General features: G+C 43.0%; 1 protein-coding gene across 1 annotated transcript; it reads left to right on the top strand.

Moving 5' to 3' along the window:
- On the top strand, positions 1-26,645 carry PLCH2 (phospholipase C eta 2). The gene is made up of 22 exons (XM_071798594.1): positions 1-1,020; positions 2,226-2,372; positions 2,720-2,963; positions 3,483-3,612; positions 4,169-4,339; positions 5,952-6,045; positions 6,702-6,905; positions 7,421-7,541; positions 7,940-8,111; positions 8,349-8,456; positions 9,177-9,335; positions 11,224-11,316; positions 11,779-11,876; positions 12,586-12,683; positions 13,137-13,319; positions 13,769-13,876; positions 14,049-14,173; positions 14,295-14,379; positions 14,604-14,750; positions 15,393-15,472; positions 19,242-20,298; positions 23,489-26,645. Exons 1-22 carry the CDS (start codon positions 900-902, stop codon positions 25,234-25,236), a joined length of 5,493 nt encoding a protein of 1,830 aa, XP_071654695.1. The 5' UTR covers positions 1-899; the 3' UTR covers positions 25,237-26,645.
- The last annotated feature ends 32 nt before the right edge of the window (positions 26,646-26,677 follow it).

Raw genomic sequence — 26,677 nt, 5'->3', positions numbered from 1 at the left:
AGCAAACATGTGTTGCTGTGTTTGCATTGTATCTGGCTTTTACTGCCTGGAGAGAAATGTTCTTTCTTTTAGCAGGCATATGCATTAAAATACTGAGGAGAACCTTCTGAGAAAAGATGGAGACTGGTACGATGATGTTTTGAAGAGCTGTACAAGAAGAAAATGTGATCGGTTTTTTATTTCTTTGGACCTGGGAAGAGACTGAAGAGCGTGAGCACCTGGAACGGTTCACAGAGAAAGGCAAAGGTGGCTCAGGAGGGCAGAGAGGGAATGGATTGCACTGCTAACTTGGCACTCATTTGCTGCAATGGGTGTTGTTGGTTGGTTTTGAGGAGCAATTAGTGCCCTCACAAGAGCGGGACTTGCAACTCTGTTAATAATCAAGTATATAAAAGGGGGACCTCTATGCAGGAATTGCTGTCAGAAGGAGGAAGCAGCGTGGAGAAGCCAACAGCTGTAAATGGATAGAATGTCTTGGTGGATGCTTAGCAGCTGGTAGGAAAAAGAATAGAACTGGGAGGCCTTTCTGTCCAGCAATGGATTCCTGCCCGTGCCATCTTGCCCCACGGCCCTGGCCGTGTCCATCGCCCGTCATCTTTAAAATGTTGAACCGAAACCCACCCAGGCTTCAGAAATAGACATATCAGTACATCACACAGAATAACAAGGATTTTCTTGGGATTTTCATATTCTATATCTGGACAGGGGAGGAGCCTAAATTTACAGTGAAATGACTCCGTAACAACACGAAAAATACGACTGGATTTTTGGAAATCGCCAATTATCGCGCTTTTTTTGGGATGACATTTTTACATTGAAAATGTGTGCTACAGAATCCTGATCTCTACTAAGGCCTGCAGTGCTTGTGTTCAGTTCTGAAGCTGCCATTTGTCTCAGCCATGGATGCCTCAAAGTCTCCCTTGCTCCAGAATAAGTTCTCAGTGGCCCGTCTGGCTGAAGAGTTTTTCTGGGTTGGTGGCAGCATCGTAGCTTCTCCGAGATGGAAAATCGGCCACGTTGGTAAGATGCAGGCTGAGTACCTGCCGCTTATTGAACAAGATGGTATCATCTAGAAAGCTTTTGTGTTTAAATCTTGTCTCGCAGTAGAATAGAGGAAAGGGAAAGAAGGAAGAACTCAAGACACATAGTCCTGTGTTGTTTTGCATGCTCGCTAGTGCAGTTCTTTTGGTCTTCAAGAACCTTAGAGTTAAAATTTGATTGTTGAGTTCTTTACATTCCTCTGGAAAAGTAAATGCAAAGTAGTATGCTTTGACATATGCAGACCTTCTGAAATTTTCTGTTGTATAGATAGAATCCATCTCCCTCTCCATACCCGCAGTAAGGTGGGTTTGCTGTCTGCCGGGATTCATACATCTCTTAACTCTTTGATATTTCCTGCAGTATTTGTAGTTTTCAGACTTTGAATCGAGAAGAATCCCTGTGTTCTTCCATCATAGGTCACTGGGCTCTCGAGAGGTTGTTTTCTGAATACTGATATACGATGGCAAAACCCTTAAGCTTCACTAGCTGTCTGAGCTTCACAGCAGCCTTTCTTTTAAATAGGCAACAAAACCAGCAAACGGTATTTAGAAGAGCGGTTGTTCTAAGCGTACAATGAGGATGCATCTTGTCAGGGTCTGTTAGCAGGGCAGAGCTCGCAGAGCTGTGACTGCTGTGGCAGAGGGGCGGCTGGGCCGGGGCTGCGCGGCGGCGCCCGCGGTGGCACCTGCGGTGGCCTCAGCTTCGGATGGGAAGCGTTTGACAAAGCTGGTCCCTGTGTAAAAATACCCAGTGACTCAATTCTTCTGACTTCTTTTCGTCCTCACATGCTAAAATACTCCCACTCCTTCACACATTCACATCAAACCCAGAAAATCCTACAAGACAATAACGCTACTGAATCCTAAATGATTAATTAACAGACGTTAGAACATCGTTCAAACAGTCAGCAAGGAAGTTGGCTCTTTTTTTTTTTCTGGTATCAGGACAAATTGTAGGGATATATGGTTTGTGAAGTTTTATTATATATTGCTTTAAAATTCAGTTTTTCTGAGTTTGCTTATTAGGATTGTTCACATGTTGGGAGCAGCTTATCTGGGAATTTGTAGAACTGAGCTTCTGAACTTAAGGTGCTTACGAGAAAATGGATATGTTTTCTTCCTGTAAAGGCGATTGTAAAGGGGGCAAAGTCTGGCTTAGTGGTATCACTTTGTTTCTCTCTTCAGTGGAAAGATGTATGAGTTCCATGCAAGCTGGTACCCAGATGATCAAACTGCGTGGCGGTTCCAAAGGGCTGGTCCGCTTCTATTACCTGGACGAGCACAAGTCGTGTATTCGCTGGAGACCTTCTCGAAAGAATGAGAGAGCCAAAAGTGAGTGTCAGCCTTTCTTCCGATTCCTCCCAGGGTCTTGCTGCCTTATAAACGAATGAGCGTGAAGGATTTGGTTCATTCACCGGAGATGAAGAAGAACATTATACTTGAATTTAAAGGGCAGTAAATGATTTTATGTTTAATAGTTTATGAAGATTAGGTTGTTCTTGTTAGCTATGCAGGTTGCAGTAGTGTAGCATGTTGTAAATGAGTTGCAGACAAAACCCATGTGGATTGGGGACCTTGCAGTGTGAGGTTTGGGCCCTTTCTCTGCAGGTTAAATGCATCCTGTCCGGCCTCGGGCATGCACACAGTCATTAATGAGCTACGTGCTTTTGTCATTCTAGTTTCCATTGACTCTATTCAGGAGGTTTGCGAGGGGAAGCAATCGGAGATCTTTCAGCGCTATGCCGATGGCAGTTTCGATCCCAACTGCTGCTTCAGCATCTACTATGGAGACCATATGGAATCTCTTGACCTGGTATCTTCCAGTGGAGAGGAAGCACGAACCTGGATCACCGGGCTGAAGTATCTGATGGCAGGGATCAGTGATGAAGACAGCCTCTCAAAGCGCCAGAGGACCAGAGACCAATATCCTTATCCTATCTGAGAGATTTCCAAGTGATGGAGAGCTATTGATAGCATAGGGATTCCTTCAAGTATTTGTTTGGCTAGAAGTATGTGCTAGGCTCAAATCCTCAAAGCAGTTCCCATTGCATTCCCTGTTTCCAGAGGCTGAGAGGAGTTCTAGAAGAGGATTGTTCTGGGCACGATCTGGAGATGAATTACTTGAATGGACTGAAAAACACACATGTGTATTCTTTCATCTGTTACTCCCTGTGCAAATCTGTCCATTTCGTTTGGCTATACAGGCCAAAGTGTGATGGAACATCGCAGTTCGCTCTGAAGTCAGTTCTGTGCAGTAGTCTGGGTAAATAGCAGGTCTAGAAACTGTTACTGAAATAAGATCAGTAGAGCTGTATATTACCTTGAACTTTCTTTCATCCCCAGCCTCATATACAGTCTTTCCTGACATGAAAAAAATCACCTATAAATAACATTCAGTAATGTCCCTTGATATTCCGTGCTGTCCCTTAACTCCTGTTCAATGTGGTTGAAGCAGACGTTTGATGAGGCAGATAAAAATGGTGACGGCAGCCTGAGTATCAGCGAAGTTCTCCAGCTAATGCACAAACTGAATGTGAACCTACCCCGGCAGAAAGTCAAGCAAATGTTTAAGGTAAGAAATGAAAATGTATTTTGTTTTCTAAAGGAACAAGGACTGAGCTGCTGGAGAATTAACATGAAACCTAATAGGAGAGATGTTAAATACTTCGCCAGCTGGTTTGTTTCCACTCTGCTGAGAGATACTACACAGTCCATTTGGTAAATTGAAGCGAGCTCCAGAAACACGTCATAGATAAATTGTTATTCATAGAAAAAGGCATTACACCAGGTACCTTCTGGTGTTACATAACGTAAAGACGTGCTGTCTTCATTGCTATAGACAGAACTCCTTCAAGCAGGGTTTCCCTATGGAATGAAAAAGACCTTATAAGTTGTTTCTTGGCTTATGCACTAACACATTTCAGGGGTTCAGTGCTGTTGAAAGCATTCCTATGACAAGCACCAGCTCAATAAAGCAGTCTGTTCTAGCAGGCCGTGGTGAGGAGCCATGTCAGGCAGCAGCAACCTGCGTTTAATTTCAACATTGATTTTTCTCATGCAGGAGTTTGCTTATTTAAAGTTGGTTCAGGCTGTTGGGTATCTCATTGCTGAATCACTGTGTAATGCAGGAGGCTGATACAGATGATAACCAGGGCACGCTGGGCTTTGACGAGTTCTGCGCCTTCTATAAGATGATGTCAACACGACGCGATTTGTACCTGCTAATGCTCACCTATAGCAACCACAAGGACTACCTGGATGCAGATGACCTGAGACGCTTCCTGGAGACTGAACAGAAGGTAGGGCCTGGAGAGGTTGTGCAGCCTCCGTCCTTGGGGGTTTTCAGGACCAGTCTAGGTAGCACTCTAACCAATGTGACCTTGTAGTTGGCCCTGCTTTGAGCGGGATTTGGGGCTACATGAATTCCTGAGGTCCATGAATGATCCTGCGCTCTTTCATCTAGAGACTTGTGGAAGATTCTGATGTGAGGAAAAATAATTGGACAGCAAGATGCAGTCAGTGCAGGACAAATGCATTGACTCGTCTTTGCCTTTTTCCTCTCATGATCTCTTTTGAAGCTGCATGCCTGTAAGTCATGAATCTCCATCAGTTTCAAAAGTTGCCTAAGAAATGAATGAATAAAAAAGCCACCTCTCTGGCAGTTAGCTTTTTAGATAAGTGGGCTGTGTTTCCATTTCATTGGTCAATTGATCCTCCAGATGGTGAGAGGAAGATGAGCACTGGCCACAGGACACAAATCAGCTCAGCTGATCAGTGATGGGGACAACTCCTGCCTGTGGGGCTTCTCTCTCTGGTGCTGCCCTTTCTCGGGTGATATGTACAGGGAAAGCAAGTGTGTGTTTGGGCATTTGAAGCTGTACCAGAAAAACCTTCTGTTGCTCCAGATCTTATTCTTTTGAACCCAGCAAACCTATCATATATGGGCAAATAAAGGGTTAGGGCTTTTTTCTTCTTCCTCTTTTACATTTATTTACTAGGTTTTAAATTACTCCCAGAAAAGGCATTGATCTGGTAGCAGCTATGCTGGTGGTTTCATGTCCCCCCAAGCAAAGATTCCATGTAGCCAAAACAGTCATCAGCTGGGTTGCTTTATTGGCAGTTCCCTCTGGTGACAAGGGCTGTGTTTTCATGTGTCACATACAGCATCTGCTGGAGAAGATTTACCGGGCCACTCAGGACAGAATATTTAATAATAGTAGGGATAATAATTAGAGGGTACATCAACAGTAAATAGCAGGAATATTAAATAACACTGTTAAAATTCAGTTATGAAAGCACTGCGAGGTAAAAAAACCTACGGCTTATCATAAATTGCCCTTTTTTTATAAGTGATAACATTTACAAACAAATAGTTCCCTTTGTACTCTTTCCTTTTTCAGTTGAGAATGCAGAGGAACCTTGAAGTAGCAGATTTCCTCAAGGATCTTTCTGAGAGCATTATGTCCTGGTTCTCTCTTACCCTGCTAGTAACTGATTTTTCTGTCTGCTGCATAAAGATGAACCATTCTCTTATTTTAAACTAAAAACCCTTTGATAATGCAAACTAATCCTTTAATCCTGCGAGAGAAGAAATCCCATTGGTTTGTGACAAAGCTCGTTCTGTTTGGGTGCTGTGTGTGCCTAATAACGCTAACCAGATTTGACCTACAAAGCAGAACTCTCTTTACTGGCTGTGATCAGGCGGCTGCCAATAGGACAGGAACTTTTCACAGCGCGCTCTGGTTCTTAATCGGACGTGACACTGATTGACGGGAGTGAGAATCTCCCGGGGTGGCTGGAAATCCGCAGTGCTGCTGTGGAGGATCTGCCAGTTGTTAAACCGTGCGCAGAGCAAAGAGCCAGCAGAAGCTGTGGTTGTTAGTTAGCGTTTCATTTTTGCTACTTTTACAGATGACGAATGTGACTAAAGAACACTGTCTGGAAATCATCAGCAAGTTTGAACCGTGCCTGGAGAACAAGAAGGAGGGAGCTCTGGGGATCGATGGTAAGGTGTCTGCTGGAGCTGTTGTAGGGAAGAGGCAACTGTTGAAATGCTTATGCAAATATTGCATTCAATTGCAAAATCTATAGTGATATAATTTTGCCATGTTGTACAGAGTATGCTTTTCAGTAGGCGGGGGGGGAGGGGGTGGTGGTTGTTTTGGGGTTTTGTTGGTTTTGGGTTTGGTTTGGTTTTTTTTAATACCTATTATTTGCTGAGGAACCTAAAAGGAAACCGGTACTCTTTGGAAGATCTTTTTCAAGGTCCATGTCACGAAGAAGCAGCAGTCATTGCAGGTCAGCTGGATGCGTCTTTACTGATGCTTTTTGAAGATACATTGCATCATTCTTGCAGGCATTTTCAGAAATCCTTTAAGCTTTAGTAAGAGAAGTTATGTGATCCAGAGTAAACGTGCAGAGGGATGGTAAGGAAATTGGTCTAGAAGCATGCTTTCCTGGCCTCTGCTGACAAAGTCACTAGAGATCTCTTGAAAGCAAGAATCACAGTTGGGCATTGGGACAGTTGGGATGTAGTGATGTTATTTATATATCTTACTTATATGTTTGTGAATGTAGAAATGAATTTTTTGGCTGGTTTTAGGAAAGCTACAGCAACACAAAGGACAAAACTGTATTATTTATGGTCTTGTTTGCTTACAGGTTTCACCAATTACATGCGGAGTCCATCAGGGGACATATTCAACCCAGAGCACTACCAGGTGAATCAGGACATGAGTTATCCGTTGAGTCACTATTTCATTACCTCTTCACACAATACCTACCTCATGGGAGATCAGCTGATGTCCCAGTCCCGGGTGGACATGTACGCCTGGGTGCTACAGTCCGGCTGTCGTTGCGTGGAAGGTAAGGATCAAAAAGGAATCATTGGCAGGCTCCGTAGTTTTGTTTCTCCTCTGTAAAGGAAGGCTCCTGGCTTCTGCAGAAAACGTGGAAATTGGGTAGAGGGAAGAGCCTGGTAAAACGGTGTCTTCATAAAGAACAAAATAATAATTATGCTATTTAATGGATACATTCCTTGAGCATGCAAATAAGGCAGAATTTTGAAGAGTAGTGTTGTTAGAGGAAAAAGAAAATCATTGTGGAGAGGATACTAACATTCAGTAGAATGTATCAGTGTATATGCTTTGTAGCCAAGTGTGTGACAAACAAACTGGCAAATATGGCACTGTTATGCTACACATAAAAGGAAATCTGGTATTTCTGATAGGGAAGTAGGATTCTGTTATGGGAAATGAACTGATGCCTGGGCTTGTTGGGTACATGCCTGGCTGGGTGGCTGAGGGGAGCTGCAGGGTCTCATAGTCTCGGTGGCCCCAGGTGTTACTTGTCTGATCGGTGTCTTTGTTTCTGTTCTACAGTTGACTGCTGGGATGGGCCGGATGGTGAACCAATCGTCCACCATGGATACACTTTGACTTCCAAAATTCTTTTCAAAGATGTGATCGAAACTATCAACAAATATGCCTTTATCAAGAATGAGTATGTACAGTCTGCCAACTTTTGAGTCTCAGGGCTATAAACAGACTTGTGGGTGCTTTCTTTCCAGGAGAGGTTGCAGCCATAGCTGTTGGGAGGCTGCAAGCTCTGCTAAGGAACCAGCTGCAGGCAAAGCTTGGGATTTAACTGTAATCATCAGTCGGGAAGGTTTTGTCCTGCAGGCATTGTGTGACTGAAAGCCTGTGGCTGTTGAAAATAACCTTTCAGTTTGGAGAGATTAGTGGGGTATCAGTTCTGTGCGCACGGTGATTTATCCAACCCCTGTGGATTCATTGGTGATGATGTCTGTTACAGAAATGGCTTGGACAGTAGTAACCCTTGTCTTCTTAATGCTATAAAAGCAGTTTGGAGTTGATGATACTTGCTTTTGTCTCTGCCAGGTACCCTGTTATCTTGTCAATTGAGAACCATTGCAGTGTCATTCAGCAGAAGAAGATGGCTCAGTATCTCACAGAAATTCTGGGAGACAAACTGGACCTGTCTTCTGTGCACAGCGATGATTCTACCAAGCTTCCTTCACCAGCAAGTCTTAAAGGAAAAATACTTGTTAAGGTGAAAACCTGCTTCATTTGTTCCATCCCTCTTCTTGTTTGTGATGATTATGATTTCTGCCAGGTTATCACTTAAATAATTTTACAAAAAGCAGTCTGTAAGAACCTGGCACTTAAGGTTTTGAACAGGTGTCTTCTCAATCAATAAGAATGTGGTTGCATGCTTTGAAGTTTTTTTTTATGTGTGATGGCAAGAGCTGCATGCTGAACCTGCCTGTGTAATCCTTTGGTCTTCTAGGGGAAGAAACTTCCAGCCAACATCAGTGATGATGCAGAGGAAGGTGAAGTTTCTGATGAGGACAGTGCTGATGAGATTGACGATGACTGCAAACTAATGAATGGAGATGTAAGTTAAGTGGCCATTTGAATGTAAATGGATGTCAAGCCTTCCCATCTCAGTGAGAAGAAAACTTGCACGGGTTCTCTGGAATGTGGATGTGTTTAATCTTTGGGATACATCTCAAGTCTGTTAGGTTCTAAACCTTCCTGGGGACAGATTTGACAAAAATTTGTGGCAAAAGTTCTAGTGGTTGTGTTTCAAGTATGGAATTTTTTGTTTTTTTAATATTTTAAATAGTAATATCTCCATTATTCTCTATTGCATCATAGTGTTGGTATTGGACAGCACAGTGGAACAGATCAGACTCTTTACTAAATATGTGCTGCAGAACACAGCATATGTGAATGAGTTCAGTGTGGGGAGGCATCTCAGTAATAACTATTTCCGTGTTAGCATGTCCTTGGCTTCTAGCAGACGTTACATCTGAACAGCTCTGCTAACAGTTGGTCTTGGATTAATTAGAACTGTTTTAATTAGTTTTACTCTCATCACTTCAATCTGTTTATGCTTTAGATATAACATCTACTTCAGGGCCTCAGATTCTTCCATACCTTAGCTTAAGTCTGGTACTGAGCAGCAGGTAACTGCTTCATGTTGTGCAAATCAAGAATCTTTTGTGTTTTCTTTTGTTTCTGCACATAACATCTCAGTTTGCATTAATCCTTGCTGGAATTACTAAGGCTTATTAAATCACTATCTAGTTTAATGATTCTGTTTTGTTTGTAGGCATCTAGTAATAGGAAAAGAGTGGAGAATATAGCAAAGAAAAAACTCGACTCACTGATAAAAGAATCCAAAATCCGTGACTGTGAAGATCCAAACAATTTTACAGTTACCACTCTGCCATCATCTGGAAAGGCTGGACTAAAATCAGACAGTAAGAAGGTGAACGTGTTTTACTGTACTTCACTTCCTTCAAGATCTGATTGTTGTTTTCTTTGTCTCTGTAGCTACACAGTACTTTATTTCATAACAAGTAATGCTTGTTTTTTCAAAGGCAGATGGCTAAAGTTGGGCTTCTCTATCTGTTTTGAGACTCCCCGGTAAAGATAACTCAGTTTACCTGAGGTGTCTGCAGCTATTGTAGTACTAATGAAACTCAAGAATGCTCAGCACTTCGCTTAAAACAAGAGAGAGTGAGTCACACGATGGATTTTGTGGAGTCTCTTTGGCATTAGGTCCCCGTCTCCAGCCTATGTCAGTTTAACTGGGATAATTCAACTCAAGAATAAGCAGGTAGCAAAACGTTCACCTGGGATGTGGGAGATCCACGTTCAGGTCCCCAGTCAGACTTAGGTAGAACTGAGATTTGGAAGCTCTGTTTTCCATTCTTGGATGGCTGCCCTGACCACCACAAATTTGGCTGTTTCAATATACAAGAAAATGTGTTCCCTTCTGTAATATTTTGTCGTGACATCTCGTTAAAACTTTGTATTGCTTATATAAAAGCTGTGTTATAGGCAAAAATACTTTTTGTATTTGTCATTCAGTAGAAGTTTCTGTTTAATTTGCTGATAATGAGATTTTAATTTTAGCTGGTTTTATGATTCGCACTTGATGCAGAGGGGTAGTCTATTGCAGCTGAATAATGAAATATGACAGTGCTTTGAAATGTAAACCGAGATGCTGCACACCTCTTTCTCCAAAGTCCAATTACTTTTTCCAGTGACTTCAGAGAAAGAGGTGTTTTGCATTTCCATTTATTATGTTAGCTTGCTGAATAAATTGTGTATTATTGGCTTCAGATTCATAGCTGAATTCGTTCAGTTAATGGTGATACCAGGTGAACATCACTGTCAGATACACAAAGCTTTTTTTTCTTGCTCACACAGCAACTGGAGCATGAAATGTACACATCAAATGCCTTTCCAACAGAAAGAATTTTATTTTCCATTATAAAAAGCTCATATGGAAGTTGGACTTTTTTTTCTCGGTTCTCTATGTTCTGTGCATTTACATTTTCATTTTCATTTTATACTAATGCTTTTTTATAAAAATGTACTCAGCCCACAGACTACGCTTTGTGAACTTGAGGCAATATCATTTTAGAATTTGTAATAAGCCACAAAAAGCTTTGAAGATTGTTGCATGCAAAGGAGAAACATTGAAGATCTGCCAGTAATAAGCAGGTGTACTAACTAGGGTTTGAGGCTAGATGAGAACTAAAAATCAGATTCTCAAGACTTTCTATGACATGAGTTTTGTATGTGCTTTTAAGCCTAATGATTTATATAATCACAGAATGTTAGGGATTGTTATAGTTAATTAAATTGTTCCGTGCTCAGCTCTCCAGCCTGTCCAGGTGTCTGGATGACAGCACAGCTTCCAGTGTCAGCCACTCCTCCCAGCTTGGTGTCATCAGCAAACTCACTGACAGTCACTCTATTCCCTCGTCCAAATCATTGATGAATATATTGAGTAATACAGCCCCCAGCACTGCCCCCTGAGGCCCTGCACCGGATCCAGGCCTCAACTGGACTCTGCCCCATTGACCACGACTCTCTGGCTTCTTCCCTTCAGCCAGTTCCCAGTCCACCTCACTACCCGCTCATCCAGACCACACTCCCTCAGTTCAGCTGTGAGGATGCTGTGCAGACTGTGTCCAATGCCTCACTCAAGTCAAGGTAGATCACGTCCACCACTCTGCCATCATCCGTCCACTTCAAGAATCATTTTGCATAGGTGTTAACCACAGCAGTCTGGGAAACAAAGAACGTTTAAATACGCTGTAGCACTCAGGTCTGCTAAATTATTCTTTGTTTGGTTTCTTTAGAATAAACTTGAGGATGATGTGGAGTCTGGGGAGGACTTCGGTACCAATAAAAGGCACAGCCGGTCATTGATGGGCAGTTTTTCTAAACGCAAGGTGAGCCACTTGGTAGACCAGGTCTGCACTAAATACGGTGTTCTTGGATAGATCTTTTCTTCGCCCACAGTGTTAGAGAGGAATATCAGAATTGCACTGTCTGTCAGAGGCTTGCTTGCTCTCAGACTGTTCACTGAATAGATAGGCTGGATAACTGGTTATAATTGTGCATAACAGATAGTTTCAATTTACATCAAGGTCTAAAAGTATCCAAGTTCTAACCAGAAAAAAAAAAATTGCAGCTTTTATCTGAGGATTTATGATTTCCTTATAGAAACGCTCTGACCTCAGGCTGAGTCTTCCCAGTATGCATGCACATGATTCTGCAGTACTGAGTGTTACAAAAGCTGTCATTCTCTGTAAGCAACACACTCATTGGCATAATGAAGCAGAATTGGATGCAGCTGCTCAAACCTTGATCAGGCAGTTGTGATATTACGGTTTTATTTCCTTGTGGCACAGAAAAAAGGAAGCAAATTGAAAAAGGCGACAAGTCTGGAAGAGGGTGAAGATGATTCGGATTCTCAAGGAAATTTAGCCAGGAGCTCTGTACATGGCAGGTTTGTTAACAAGTTATTTGGCAATTTTTCTTCTAAAAAGAGATACCTACAGAAATGTCCGCACTAAAAAGATGGGTTTCTGCTCTAGAAGCCAGTTTGTTGAAGGCTGCAGGCGTGGGACAGGAATCTGGTATAAGGGTAGATCCGATGTCTGCCGCAAGATCATCAGAATGATCTCTTGGTGCCGTTCAGACTCATCAGCAAAGTACAGGGAACCTTGTCTGAATCCATTAAGGTGGATTTGCAGTGTATCAGGTCCCCAGCTTTTTTTGAAATTGTTTTACGATTTGCGAAATGAAGTTGCATCAACATTCAGGTGATGATTTTGATATTTGCTTTTATAATTGCCTCTTTAAAAATCCCGACATCGAAGTATGGCTGCTTATGCTTCTGGCTTCAGAAGTAAGAAATCGGATGAAGCAGTTCACTGGGTCAATTTGGAGATTTCTTTGGGAGATCAGTAGATGTGATGTTATTGATAACCTGAGCAAATGAGGAGGATCAGAGCATTAATTTCTTGCTATTTCTTCAGGATTTAAGTAGTTTTTTTGTTAGTACTTGACCTGAGAAGTGAATATATATGTGAATAGATACTCCACCCTTTGGTCAAAACAATTGATGCACTATATTTGTTTATATTTATTTTGAAATATGAAAGATAAAATTTACCCCTTAATTAATAGGAAATAAATTTGTTTTGTCTTTCTAGGATGAACAGACAGAAGAAAACAATGAAGCTGTGCAGGGCACTCTCTGACCTGGTGAAATACACAAAGTCTGTTGGCATCCACGATGTTGAAACTGAAAGTAAGTTGAGCTAAAGATCTGCTGAAAGTAATTGCTGTACAAAGAAATGGAAAAAGTTATGTTCCTACATATCTTGTTATTAAAGAGTTGTGTGACAGCTTCCATAAAGGAGAAAACATTCCTACAAGTGGTGGTACCCATGTGGTCTTTGCTAGCTTGTGTAAATGTGCCACACAACACCTGCATCGTGGGAAATGACAGAGGGTGTAGTTGTGCTCTTGGGCAGAGTGGTCTGAGGAGCACTTCGAGCGTGAAGTTTAGATTTTCAAGTCAAATCTGTTGCCACCATCCATCTGTTGCTGGAGTACAAGGAAAACCATCGTTCCCTCTGAGTGGAATGTATTCAAATGATGCTTGATAGTTATAAGAAACTAGTGCTACGTAGTTTTGAATGCTTTATCTAGTTAATAAATAAATAAGATTACCTCTAATCTCCTCCTCTGTTCTTTATAGTCTCTTCCAGCTGGCAGGTTTCATCTTTCAGTGAAACAAAAGCCCACCAGATCCTGCAGCAGAAGCCAGCACAGTATCTGCGTTTCAACCAGCAGCAGTTGTCCCGCATCTACCCGTCATCGTACCGGGTGGACTCCAGCAACTACAATCCCCAGCCGTTCTGGAATGCTGGCTGCCAGCTTGGTGAGCAGAATGAGAACTTTGGGGGTTTTTTGTTTTACTTCAAGGAGGATGTTTTATTACAACAGGGGCTTTGGAATCACCCCTTAAAATACTATGAGTTCTCTGGTCATTCAGCTTTACTGACAATTGAGTTCTCCTTGTTACTGTGTGTTACCTAGATAGACTACCTCAAACATGTGTCTTCTGTGCAGGCAGTTGTCGATAAGTGGAAATAAATGAGCTTCTCAAATGCAGGAGGACTTCAGAGTTCAGACTCTTTTGGAGAGCTTCTCTCTCTGAAGCTGCAATGTATGTTATGTAGGACAATTCTTTTTCATAAAACATTGGAGTTTTTGCATACAAGAAGTCAAATGTGAAGATGTATTTAGGTGTCTTTCCTTTAACTTTGTTCTACAAACAAGAATGTTATTAATGTACTCAGTAAATAATATCACTTTTTCTTTTAATAGTTGCACTAAACTACCAGTCAGAGGGAAGAATGCTGCAACTGAACCGGGCCAAATTTAGTGCCAATGGGAATTGTGGCTATGTCCTCAAACCAAACTGCATGTGTCAAGGTAAGAAAACCAGCAAAATAGATGGATTACTTATTGCACGAGAAGAGTGGGTGTGGATCCTTATTATAGTTTGTCTAAAAATGTGTTTCTGGTGCTAGAAGCAAATAAGCCAGAAGTTGTCTCTAAGGTCATCCCCACTTCTTTCCCATTAAGTGCCTTCTCGTTCTTACAGGTGTCTTTAATCCAAATTCTGAAGACCCACTCCCTGGTCAATTGAAGAAACAGCTGGTTCTAAGGATTATCAGTGGTCAACAACTCCCCAAGCCACGTGATTCCATGCTGGGAGACAGAGGAGAGGTACGGGACAGCTAGTCACTGTTCTTCTGTGCTTGCGACCGTTTATTTCCACATCGGCTGGGCTAAGGATGGGGATTTAACTTCCTGCAGTTCTCAGTGTGTGTTACTGTCTGTTTTCCAGATCATAGATCCCTTTGTTGAAGTAGAAGTGATAGGCTTACCTGTTGACTGCTTCAAAGAACAAACCAGAGTAGTTGATGATAACGGTAAGATTACGTGGGGTTCTTTTAGTTAGATCCAACTACGTTTCTTGGAAATTCTTGTGTCTCCTGCAGAAGTGAGTGGGAGCACTGCATTTTCCAGTAACAATGATCAAACTATTAGGAAAACCAGAATGACATTGCAGTTCAGGCATTCCTTACATAGGCAGTATTCTTTCTTCTTGCACCTGGTGAATCAAAAACCTAAAAGCTCATTTCTTCATTCCAAGGTTTTAACCCCATGTGGGAGGAAACGTTGGTGTTCACAGTCCACATGCCAGAGATTGCACTGATTCGGTTCCTTGTGTGGGATCACGATCCAATCGGGCGTGACTTTATTGGACAGAGAACGATTGCGTTCAGCAGTATGATGCCAGGTAAGACAGAAATGCTGACATCCCAGGTCAGTTGGCTTGGGCTTTTTTGTGTGAGAACAGAAGCTGCAAATGCTGGGTTAATGTGAGCGCATGTGTCTGCTGCAGAATTTCTGGTTAGAGCAGGAGACTGGGAGTGTGGACTCTGAGTTCTCTGCCTTTACGCGATGATGAAAACTAAATCCATTAACTCTATGGGATGAGATTTAAAAAAAATGGTTAAGATTGTTAGGCAGGGTGGCTAAATATTGTGGACTCAGAAGGCTGGCATTCAGAATCTTTACTCCTGTTATCTCGTACAGCTTTTTCCTCCGTTTTCTTGCCACTGGTTTTCGAAAGACACTGGAGTTTTGGTCTTATAACTCTCAGTTTGGATTGACAGCAGCAATAAGGGACATGGGAAAAAACAGGACACGGCTTTTTTATCAAATAAAGAGGATAAAAAAGATGGCAGTAAAGTTTCTAAGTGGTGTGACTGTCAGATAACTGAGCGTGGCGAGGTGATGCACAAGCCTGGATGCCTATTGAGAGGAGGAGCTGGGAAAATAGTGGTTCATTTATTTTGCGGTTTACAGAAGGAAAGTCTCTCGGTGCTCTTCTCCCATCCTTTTCAACTCCTCGTCCGCTTTGTTCGCTGTGTTTCAGGTTACCGACACGTGTACCTGGAGGGTATAGAGGAGGCGTCCATCTTTGTCCACGTGGCCATCAATGACATCTGCGGTAAGGTGAGTGCCGACCGTGGGACACAGCGCAGCTCGTGTACGGCAGCGCACCAGAGGGGTTTGTGTCACACCAGGGAAGCCCCATGGGTGAAGGTCCGAGCTATCACGTATTTGTTTAACTGCAGTAAGCTTCCTCTCCACAATTGTCATGGTAGCCTGAAACCGTTCTGAATATACATGGAGATAAAGGCAAGTCATAGAGAAAGTTAGAAAAAGAGATTCTTGCAGGGAGGGAGCTGCAGGGGAAGGTTATTTCATTGCAGTGTGCACACATTTATATAGATAAGTATGGTTGTGTCCAATGCAACAAGTATTTAGCTTGGAGAAGAGGAGACTGAGGGGTGACCTCATTGATGGTTACAGATATCTAAAGGGTGAGTGGCAGGAGGATGGAACCAGGCTCTTCTTGGTGACAACCAATGATAGGACAAGGGGCAATGGGTTCAAACTGGAACATGGTTCCTTCAGAATCTCAAAGCCAGTTCATATCCACTTGCAATAAACTGATACTGTAATATCCGCACTGTGACAGGAGGAGGCGGCGTTGAACAGGCCGGGAAACCAGAGTTCCCTTTCTTGCGCTGTTCGTGTAAGGGGAATTAAAACTCTTCTTCAAAAGGAAAACAACTTTTTAAATTGCTAGATTTTAATCAGAATTTCTATGGGATGAAACAGATAAGCCCCAGGAAAGCTTGCTTTTTTGTATTTCTAGGAAGAAGGGCTGTTTCTGGAAAGAATGTCACTTTAGACACTTTAGGTCAGTTCCACACTGTGCACTGACGTGATGGAAGTACAAGGATTTGGAAGGAGAGCTTGTACATGTTTCTTTTTAAAATAAAAACTACTGAAAATGTGGAACAAATATTGCACAGCCCTTTCAGTTTTTGTCTCTCTGAATTATGTTCTGCTTTGATTTTTCAGTTAACAGAAATTTGGGCAAAAAATCACCAGTTATCAGCCTGGTTTTACCCATCCTTTATTAATCCAGATATTCTAATGCAAGCGTTAACCTTTTGGGGCTTTTTTTCTAAGTGTAGATATTCCACCCTCTCAGCAGCTTGATATTACTAAAGCAAAGTCTTTAGATTTTGTTTACACCTTAACTTGTGTTTAACTGAAATCTCTTTCTAGATTGTGCTATTTCCCGGAGACGCTTTTCTTTGTCTCTGTCTCTTCTGTAGTCTGTTCATGTATTGCAGAATTTCTTGTGGTTTTCTAGCTGTGCGTATCTCCGAGATCCACCCTCACTGTTATTCTGCCTTTGCTCTGTCTGTTTGTGATTTCAGTGGGCTTCTCTATGTCCAAAATACCTACTTTTAGAAGCAGAGCGTTTTTAGCCGCCTTGAAGGTACCCCCTCCTGCCCCAGGGAGGTGCAGTAACCACCACCACACACCTGCATGCCTCTAACTAGTTGCTTCATTAGCATCAATGTTTCCTTATTAGCATTTTGAAGCTTTTCGACTCATGTAATGTGAATTGCGACATTTGACGGTCAGTTCTGTTGGGCCATTGATGAGCAGAGAGCCCTCCCTGTTTGAAGCAGATCCAGGATAAAAGTCCTTCTGTACCCTCTTCTCTCTTCTTTGAGTCTGCTGTCTTTTCTCTGTGCCAGAATTCAAACCTTTCACACAGAAAAGAACATTAACAGTGAATTGTTTGCTAAATTGTGGGAAAACCTCTTGTGCTGTTTTTCAAGTCAGCTTTAAAGAATGAAATAGCTCTGTAAAAGCTGGACTAGAGCTGAAAGCACACGTTCTGGATCTCCGTCACAATGGCTCTCTTTGTTTTTTCCTGAAAACTTTGGTTTTTTCCCCTAAGTTAACCAGATTTGTCTTTGGGTTCTTGAATCACCCCACTGATTCAAGCAATAGTGCCCAGCTTAACAAAGATGCACCAAATAAAGCTAGAATGATACCCGGGGCCCTGCACTCGCATCACCCATTCCATCAGTGCTTTGCTTTTATTTTTGTTGGATATTATTTTTGTGTGTGTGTGTATGGATGACAGTTTTTCTGGGTTTTGCAAGCATTTATGTTGTCTGATTTTGTAGCAATGAATTCATGTACTTGCCAACTTGTCTCCATTGGAGCACGGTGCTTTTTCCCTTCGCTCCTTACCAAACGCAGCATCTTGTTTTGAAGCTTTCTGGTGAAAGTGAATCCCGAATGATCCAAGCAGACTGTTCAATAGTCTGACTCTCACATAAGGCCTATTAATATTTAAATTACATTTTCTCTGACTTGTATGGAAAAAATCAATCCCTACCTTCTTTATCTTATCCTGGATATAGTTTTAAAGCCCATTTTAGGTCTCTCGTTAGTCATCTCCTCACACTGTATCTTGGCATGGAGTAACTAAACTTCAGTCAATTAGAGCCTGAAGTAATATTCTGAATGCCTTCACTGGGCTTTGTGTCAGACAAATAAACCTCGATCCCATATGCCAGACTGCACGGGACACTTAGGAATAAAAGCAGCTTTTCACCCAGGCCGGCTGTACAGTGCAGTGAATATCTGTCCACTACGTCCTGCAAAGCAAAATGAGAAATGTGTGAGCAAGCACTCAAATATTTTGGGCTGAAAGACAGACCATTGTAATTTAAAGCAGACATTTCTGTGCCATTGTTTGGCACTGCAGAAATGTGACCTCACATGGCATCACAGGGGAAAAATTGGACTGACAGCAAGTGCCAGCAAGCAGGGATGCCGGTCACATTTTGTAATGGGTTCTTACAATGCATTTCAATCATAGGCTTATGTACTCTATTTTTATTCACTCTTTATGCTGCAACTACTAAACAGGACCTGATCTAACTGGGAAGTAAAGGGAACAAAGGAGGAGTAGATTAGAAGGGAAATGCCTCTTTCTCTGCTTTAAGTGATTTACGTGTACAAGGCTCTATGAATAGAGCAAAACCAACATACCCTTTACCAGGCGTCAGCCTGTTGCTTTAAAAGTTGGCAAGTACACCTGGAATGTTCACAGGAATGCTGGAACTCTGTTTCACCAAAGTGGGAATCAATTGTATGATGGGGGGAGGTTTATGATGGTGAATATATATATGTTTAACACTTAATTAAGTACCAAAGTATATGAAGTACTGCATTATCACCCTGACTAACTGCACTTGTTTATAGTGTGTTTCTTCAGTGATGAGAACATACATGAGTGTCTTTGGATAAGTTTGGTATGGTAGGAAATCATCAACATGCAATCAGAGAGGTAGAAAGCAAAGTATTTGTTCATTTGTTGTGCATGTAGTTCAAACAACAAACTCCCAGAAAGCTGTATTGCTATAAAGGAAGCACTTTGACTTTAAAAAGTCTGAAATATGTGGCATTACGAATACCTTAAGCTTTGTGGCTTTGACAATCACCGAGACCCTCTCCAGCTTTCAGACTTAGATCCTTATAGACTGAAGTATTTAAGTTTTTTTACTTTCTTTTCAATATCTAATGTATATGTCATAAGAAGCTATATGCTTGTAAGAAGATGATGACCAATCCAAAGACAAGCCTGGTTGGAAATTTTATCTAAAATCATGGTTAAGGAAAGACGACGTGAGATTTTGCAAAGCTGCTGTTACTGATTTTTTTCACTCTTAATCTCTGTCCTGTTTCTGGTTTCATTCTCGTGCTGCTGGTAGGAATGTGGCAGGAGGCTCCGTATGTGTGTGCATATGTGGACTGGTCATTTGTGCATGAGGTCCTGTGCCCGAAGTAGAAGGCTTGCCTTTTCTATTAAGGACTTCTTTTGTTTTTAATTTTCCAGGCCAAACAAGCTCTAGGTCTAAAAGGCCTGTTTCTCAGAAATCCAAAGCAGGCCTCTCTGGACAGTCATGCTGCTGGTCAGCTCCATCGCAAACATTCCTTTAGCAGCCACATCCTGCGACGGACGGCCAGCGCGCCCGCCAAAAGCCAGAAGAAGAGCAAGAAGGGCTTTCCTGAAATTGCTTTTGACACCAAAGACAACAGCTCTGAGGGGCCCGGTGAAGACGGTGAAGTGGACGCTGCCTCACAGCCTCGCTTCGAGCAAGAGCCAGAAAGTCCTCTGTCACCAGCTCCCAGAGATGGTGCCAGTGGGGAGGTACCTGGCAAGGGGTTGAAAGGTAAGACCCACAGCTTTCGTGGCGCCAAAAGCCAGAGTTGTGCTCGAGGGGGTGCTGCTTTCAGTGAACCCCTGCAGAGGTCGAACAGGGTCCGGCTGCAGGAGCACCAGAGCGAGAAGCAAAGCGTCTTTGCACGCTGCGCCATCAACAGCTCTGGTAGGATTGGAGTGGCCACCAACTGCATGAAATGCATGATTGGTTCCAAAGAAAGCCCAGATTTAGACTGCAAGTGGAGTGACCATCCCAGCAGGCCTATTGTTAAAGATATACCTCACCAGGAGCAGTATAGCAGTATAAGTGGAGAAGAGAGGTTAGAGCTCAAAACCTGGGTTGTGCGGGGTCAGCCCAGGCGGCAATCAGATTTGCAGTCTTGCAACAGCCCTGGAACTGCCGATGACCTAACAAGGAGCACCCAGTCTTTTGTGACCCCAGGGAAGAAAAGCGTTGAATCTAAATGTCATGGACTAAAGGCTCATACCCGGCCGCGCTGGCAGTGCCAGTCGGGTGGCAAGTACGGAAGCACTGTCAACTTGGTTGCAGCCAGCAATGGCTCTGTATCCTCCAACTCCAGCAGTCTAGAAAGTCTTGGAAGCCCAGAATTCCCCAAGCGCTGCTCTGAAACTTCTCGAAGGCAAGTGGGCACCCTTCAGAGGGAAATGAACGCCTTGTTCGTTCAAAAATTGGAGGAAATTCGAAGTAAATCCCCTATATTCTTTACTGGTAAGACCAGATTTTCTTCACCCTTCTCCACCTTAGATCACATCATTGTCTCAGCTTCTGCATAGCGTCTTTACTTAGAAACTCCTGTATGTTGTTTTGCTATGAAGAGCTCTTTTTCTTTATTTTTGGCACCGATAGAAAAATAGTCCGCATAAATATTTTTATTTTATTGTTTTCCTAGATGTGTCTGGTTTAGATGAGTCCTTTCCATGCCTTGTCAACCGTCTGCAGTAGTGAAGCTGTTGGTAGCCCATGAATGTTTGGATTGCGTGTTCAGGGTTGTTTCCTTGTTGTTTTTTTCCATGAATGTCGTATGATACTAAGTAAATTTGAAGATCCAAACCAGAGCATGAAGTAGGGGCTGAATATGGGAAACCCGTATTAACAAACAAGATTTTCATTATGGGTATTTGTGTTTCACTGGGGGATATCCACATCAGAAATGATATCTAACGTCTACTCTGCAAACAACAAAACCAGTTCCTCCCTCAAAGAACTTGCAAAATTCTTGCCATCAGTTCAGGGATCACTGGGCAGAATTCTCCGGTCTGGGTTGTTCAAGAGCCCACGCTTTACAAACATAGCAGACCTGGTCCTAAGTGTTTGAATCCCCAGTACGCAAACATTTATAGATGTTGTGGATATGATTTGACTGTGACCTGAGGGCACAGTTGTGTAATATAATAGAAAGCAATGTGATGAGATGTTACTTGGCACCAGTGGAGCTGGGTGGACTGTGAACGTCTCCAGGTGCAAAGTAAAATGTGTCCAGTTAAAGGGAGGCTTTGAGCTACAGTATTTTATAGCGGTTTCAAACCAGGAATATGCGTATGGTCACTGGGAGCACGGCACTGTCTTTATTGCGTGTTTGTACAGATAGTAAAGAGGACCAGAGGCAGTCAAAGGAGATATTTTAATAAGGAAACCGGCTGTTTTTTTCTTCCTGATTTGGCAGGGAAGGGAGGGAAAGGAAGAGATTTTGACAAGATTTTATCTGTTTCATAGAATTGTGAGAGGAAGTAAAGAAATGCAGCTGCTGTCTAGGACTACAAGAGCTTCTCTTCAGATCCCTGCCCCTCTCCCCCTCAGTTGTCCAAGGAATTTGGGCACGGGTGGTTGAACTGTCAGGGGCAGTTAAGTGACTTTGCTTCTCGAGGTGTAATCCCGTTGTTAGTAACAGATTCTCACTGTCCACCTGTAGTGGGTTTCTTTGAAAGCCTCATACAGGAATTTACAATATCTTATTTGATCAGTTTAATCTGGTTCAGTGTCTACAATTTCACTTTATTTCTCTTTTTAAATATATTCTTTTTACATCTTTTTTTCCAATATCTGCTTTGAGCTTTTGGGAAAATACCAGGGCAGTGGGAGGGGGAGGGAAGAACTTTGCCACTTCCCATGACTTAAAATTAATCCAAAGCAGCAGAGCCCTTTCTGTGTCTAAATTGTTGGCGTTAGGCTTTTCATAAGCTCTGAGTAGTGTGACATATGAAACCATTTCCCATTATCAGTGCCAGCTCCCCCGCCAGCCCCCCAAGTCACTAAATAAATATTGTGATATGCTTGAAATTTGATTAAATCCATCTGACTTCTCAAGCATGGAATCAGCAAACCTTTAAAATGGTGCAATAGTCGCTTGGGGGCTGCTGCTGATCCAGCTCGCACAAACAGCACGCTTTCCCCCGCCGGGAAACCAGGGAAACCAGGAGCCTTGGCCTAATATGGCTGCATTTCATAATTAACATTCTGCTGATGGAAAATGCCACAAGGATGGGACAGGAAACTATAGTCTCTACTTGTCCTTTTTATGGCAACAGCGTGACAGTTTCTAGCATTTTGCCTTTTAAGCTTGGCTTAATGTGTGCTGATGGCCTGGGCAGGGGGAAGGAGATCTCATTAGTCTGATCAGCGCTGGATTCCTCCCGATACTCCTCCAGCTACTGGAAATTCAGCTCTGCTGTGAATGGCGGATGTTGCTGATGGGCACAAGCACCTTCTTCCCTTTTCACGCTCCCGGTTGATGTAACACAGGCCAGTAAAGCCCTGTTTTTGTTGGCAGCTTCTTGCCACTGCACGCTGGATTGGAAATGCTGGTGCTGAAAGGAAAGGCCCAGCAGTTCCTTGGCAGTTTTTGGTGATGTAGATGATTTTTTCCATAGCATTAGGAAAGGGCTTTGGGGAAGAGGAGTCTGGCTTCCATTCCCCAGTCCAGCAGAGTGCATTTCTTGAACAATACCAAATATTGCCTTTTATTCTTCTGTGACAAAGTAACGAACTTAATACCCATCTGTTTATGGATTCCATTGAGTGCTCTGGTTGGTCAGAAATTCTTAGGATCCTACAAATTTGTGTCTGTTTCCCTCCCCTCCCTCAGCACTAATTTATCCTGTTACCTGCACCTGCCTTCCCTACATTAACTGGATTTTTCCTCTGTTCTGTCCTATTATTCCACATGCACACTCCCTCTCTCTAGTTAAGAACTGAAAGGACAAGCAAGTCAAAGGTAACTGTCTGCTGAGTGTCACTGATTCGAGCACCCTGCTGCCTGTAGTCCTGGGGTTGGTTTGTTTACTGCCTTATAATGATCTGCTCCTGTTTCTTGAGGTTGTTGCCTGGCTTAGTTGTGCTTTGCTAGTTCTCGAGTGCATGTTTGCATTGTGGTTTGGAGACGTGGGCAGCAGTATTTTGGAATGATTGCTTTGGCTCTTAGGGTGCAGGTTATAAACACTGCAGACGAATGGAGCATTTTCTTCAGGTGCTTGGGGGCTCTTGTGATTCTTCATGTTTGAGTGCTGGAGGGAAGGAAAAGAGCAATTCAGGTGGTGCTGGATGGTGGATGAAAAGATTAAGAGAGGGGATACAGGGTCAAAAAGAAAGTGGTGGGTACAGTTGTTTGAATAAGGTGATCAGAAAAGTAATGTGGTGTTACTATGCACGGACTGAGATTTTTTGAAAGCAATGGGGCTTTGGGGCAGCTAAAACTGAATGAGCAGAAGTTTTTGCTGCCTTTAGCCAGGCATTTGAAATCATAAGTTGTTTTAAAAACTGTTATTATTATATGCAACTACTACCTTAAAAACAAAATGATACCATATAAAGAACAAATCTTCAACTAAACTGCAATTTGTAATAGGTAATTAACCCTGTTTCTGTTTTTTCCTCTCCCTGTCTTTTTCTGTCTCCCAAATAGATGTCTGCCATTTCTCAATACAGAGGTCAGTCACTTCTTTGTGCAGCCTAGAAACGATCACTGAAGAGCCTGTTATTGCCAATGAAAACCATCACGCTGGCCTTTTCTTCCCTCTACGCATTACTCCTTGCAGTGATTCTGAAGAAGGGTCTGTGTCTGATCATTCCTCCGAATCTCGATCAGAAGTGAGCAGCACATCCAACCAGCCTCCAGAATCTCTGCTCGCTAGAGAACAAAGAACAAACCTGGCTGCAGAAGACCAAGTGCGGGTAGTCAGGAGAGCAGCTGACACAAGTTTGGGAGGCCAAGAAGATGTGAGGACAAGCATGGCAGGATGTCTCAGCAAAGAAAATGGTTGGACGCGGGCGTGTGGTGAAGCCGAAGATCAGTGTGGACTGGCAGCACACCCTCCAAAAGCCTGGCTGGTGGCAGCGGCAGGTAAGACTGCTGGGCAACCTCTTGAAAACTGCCAGAAGCAAAATGACCAACCAGGTCGGATATTAATGGGCATGAAAAGCACCGTTGAATCCAAAGGCCAAAAACCTGGTGCAGCAGCTGAGCTACTGCAGCAAAACAACGTGATTAACAGCACACAGACAGCTTTGCCTCCAGACGCTTTCCGGAAAGCCCAGGCTGTGCAGGCTCTACCTGTCCCTGTTTCTCAGACAAACTCTTACATGTTAGTAAGAAGGCCAAAGAGTGAAGGACTGAAGATGTCAGACTCCTCAGCCTTAATAAAACCTCCAAGTAGCCTGTCTCCAGCAGCAGAAGTGTACTTTGATGCCACTGTCAACGACCGGATCTGGAGCAAGCTAGACTGCAGCAGTCATCGTGACAGCATGTCTTCCTCTTCCAGCATGTCCTCCAACGACACTGTGATCGATCTCTCTCTGCCCAATCTAGCTCGCAAAAGCCTCCCGGATCTTGGCATCCGTCATGAAACTTTCGAGCCGCTTGCCGTAAGAAAGGGTATGCGCCCCCGGTCTGCTACAGCATCCAGTAACGAGATGCCCATGGTGAGCAAGAGCAAATCCAATCCCAACCTGAGGTCTGGCCAGCTGCCAGCAGATGACTTGTGTCCCCGTCCTCTTGCCAGGAGTCCCCAAGATGCGTTCTCATCCATTCCTAGGAGGCACACCTGGAGCAGGCTGTACATGGAAAGTCTCAGACAGTCTTCTAACAAATCCAAAGCACAGGATATGGTTGGCAATAACCAGGCAAAATCCAAGAGTCTTGGAGACCTTACCTCTGATGATATTGTGTGCACTTTTGAAAGCAAATACCGTAGCATCAGCAGGAGTTTTGTCACGCGATCAATGCGGGAGCAGCGCCGCTCTTCGGGCCTGAGATCCTCCGTCAAACCCCAGGATGAACTGACCGAGCAGCTGAAGAAGCTGACGGCGTTTCAGCAGGAAAACGACATCACGTCCCCGATCAGCCTCGATCCAGCCGAGTCTGAGGAGGAAGGGGAGAGCTTGGGCCTCCTGCGCAGGTCTTCGTCTCGCAGCCAGAGCAGGGTGCGCTACATCGCCAACCGCGCCAAGCAAGCGCAGGAGAGACAGCGGCTGCAGAGCCTGGGCCGGCTGGGCGCCAGCCCCATGGAGGAGCGCGGGAACCCCGAGGGAGCCTGCAGCGTTGCCAAAGCCCTTTGTATGGATTTAGCTTCTCCTGCCGCGTTTACATCGCAGCCTAAGAACCAAACTGAACATGACGCTGACACAGAAGTCTTCTTTATGCTGAAACTGTAGTTCTGGGCAGCACTGATGAGGCGATGTTTACATTCCTGTTCAAACAAAGCGTAGTGACCTGAGAGGCACAAAATATCCTCACACGGCTCGGTGCTTCCTGGCCTTCCCTTGATCATAAGGGCACTTAACATCAGGACTCCAAAAGAATAGTTGTGTTAAATTTGTCAGCAGTTTGTGGAAATAAAACAATCAAGTGAAATCGGAGACACGTTTTTCCAGTCCTAATCATCTGACCCCCTTTTTTATTTTGAATACACTTTTCCCAGCCTCAGATTTGGCCTCCTTTGTGTGTGGCCACTTCTTTCCATTTGCAAGTTGCTCTGTGCAAATCTCATGTTCTTTACTAATTTCAGTAATTGCTTCTTGCAGTAGTTAAACATCTACGTGACGTTAATGACAGCCAAGGTAAACTTTGCTCTTGCAAATTGTGGATCCGTGAAAAGAGGCTGGATTTAAAATCATGCTCCCTGTTCTGCTTTATTTTTTGGAAGATTTTGAGGCCTCTGAGGGTGTCTTCTCTGGGAAATAGTCAAAATTGCAGTGACACTGTTTAATTAATTAATCATGTAGTAGATAAAGTCCATCTTCCATCATGGACCTGTTTATTTCAATGAAAATCTGTATTGTCTCCCTTGTTGAAGAAGAGCTCTCACTATGTTCCAAAGCAATGCTTTTTTAAACTAAGCTTGTTTATATATATATAAAAGACTATATATTATACACCTATGTGTATGCAAATATGTCTGCACATATGTGTACACATGCACACACTTAAAGTGAACTGTGACTGCTCCTTGTCTCAAAACATAATCTGTGGGAATGAGACAGGAGAGAGAAGGGAATTACCCAAACCAGACAGGAAGTACCCTCTGACTTCAATCCAGAAATGGCGAAGAAGCATGCTCGTCTTGTCTTGAAAACAGCACCGGCCCTTCCGTATGGTGTTTTAACAATGCTGCTGTACATAGCACTTTTGGGATGAATTTTACTATTTCTGTATTGCACTGCCATGCAAAAAAAACCTTTCAATGATATGTTTTAAAAAAAAGAGCTATTTAATTTTTTTAGATGGATATATTTAGAATTAAATACCAACCTAAACAGAATAATAATTTTTCCTCCCGCTTTTTTTTACTTTTTATTTTTAGGGATGTTCCCCACTCCCACCCCCAGTTATTGTGTCATTTATTATAGATGTACATTTTATCAGTGATGGAGAAGAATGTTTACTGAGATGCATTTTTAAGAGAAACAGAGGTTTAATTTTATTTCAGGCTGCAGAGGGTCCCTATTACTAGAGAGGATATTTTGCTTTTGTTTGTAATGATTCTTTTGTGCATATTGCAAAATCTAAACATTTGTTTGTAAAACCACCTTGCGCTACTAAAATAAACATATTTAACCTTCCAGCTCACGACTCTCTGGCTGTGACAGAACACTT

Source organism: Patagioenas fasciata, chromosome 23 (genome assembly GCF_037038585.1).
Source record: "Patagioenas fasciata isolate bPatFas1 chromosome 23, bPatFas1.hap1, whole genome shotgun sequence".
NCBI classification, from domain to species: domain Eukaryota; kingdom Metazoa; phylum Chordata; class Aves; order Columbiformes; family Columbidae; genus Patagioenas; species Patagioenas fasciata.
This window is presented reverse-complemented; position numbering and strand designations above follow the sequence as displayed.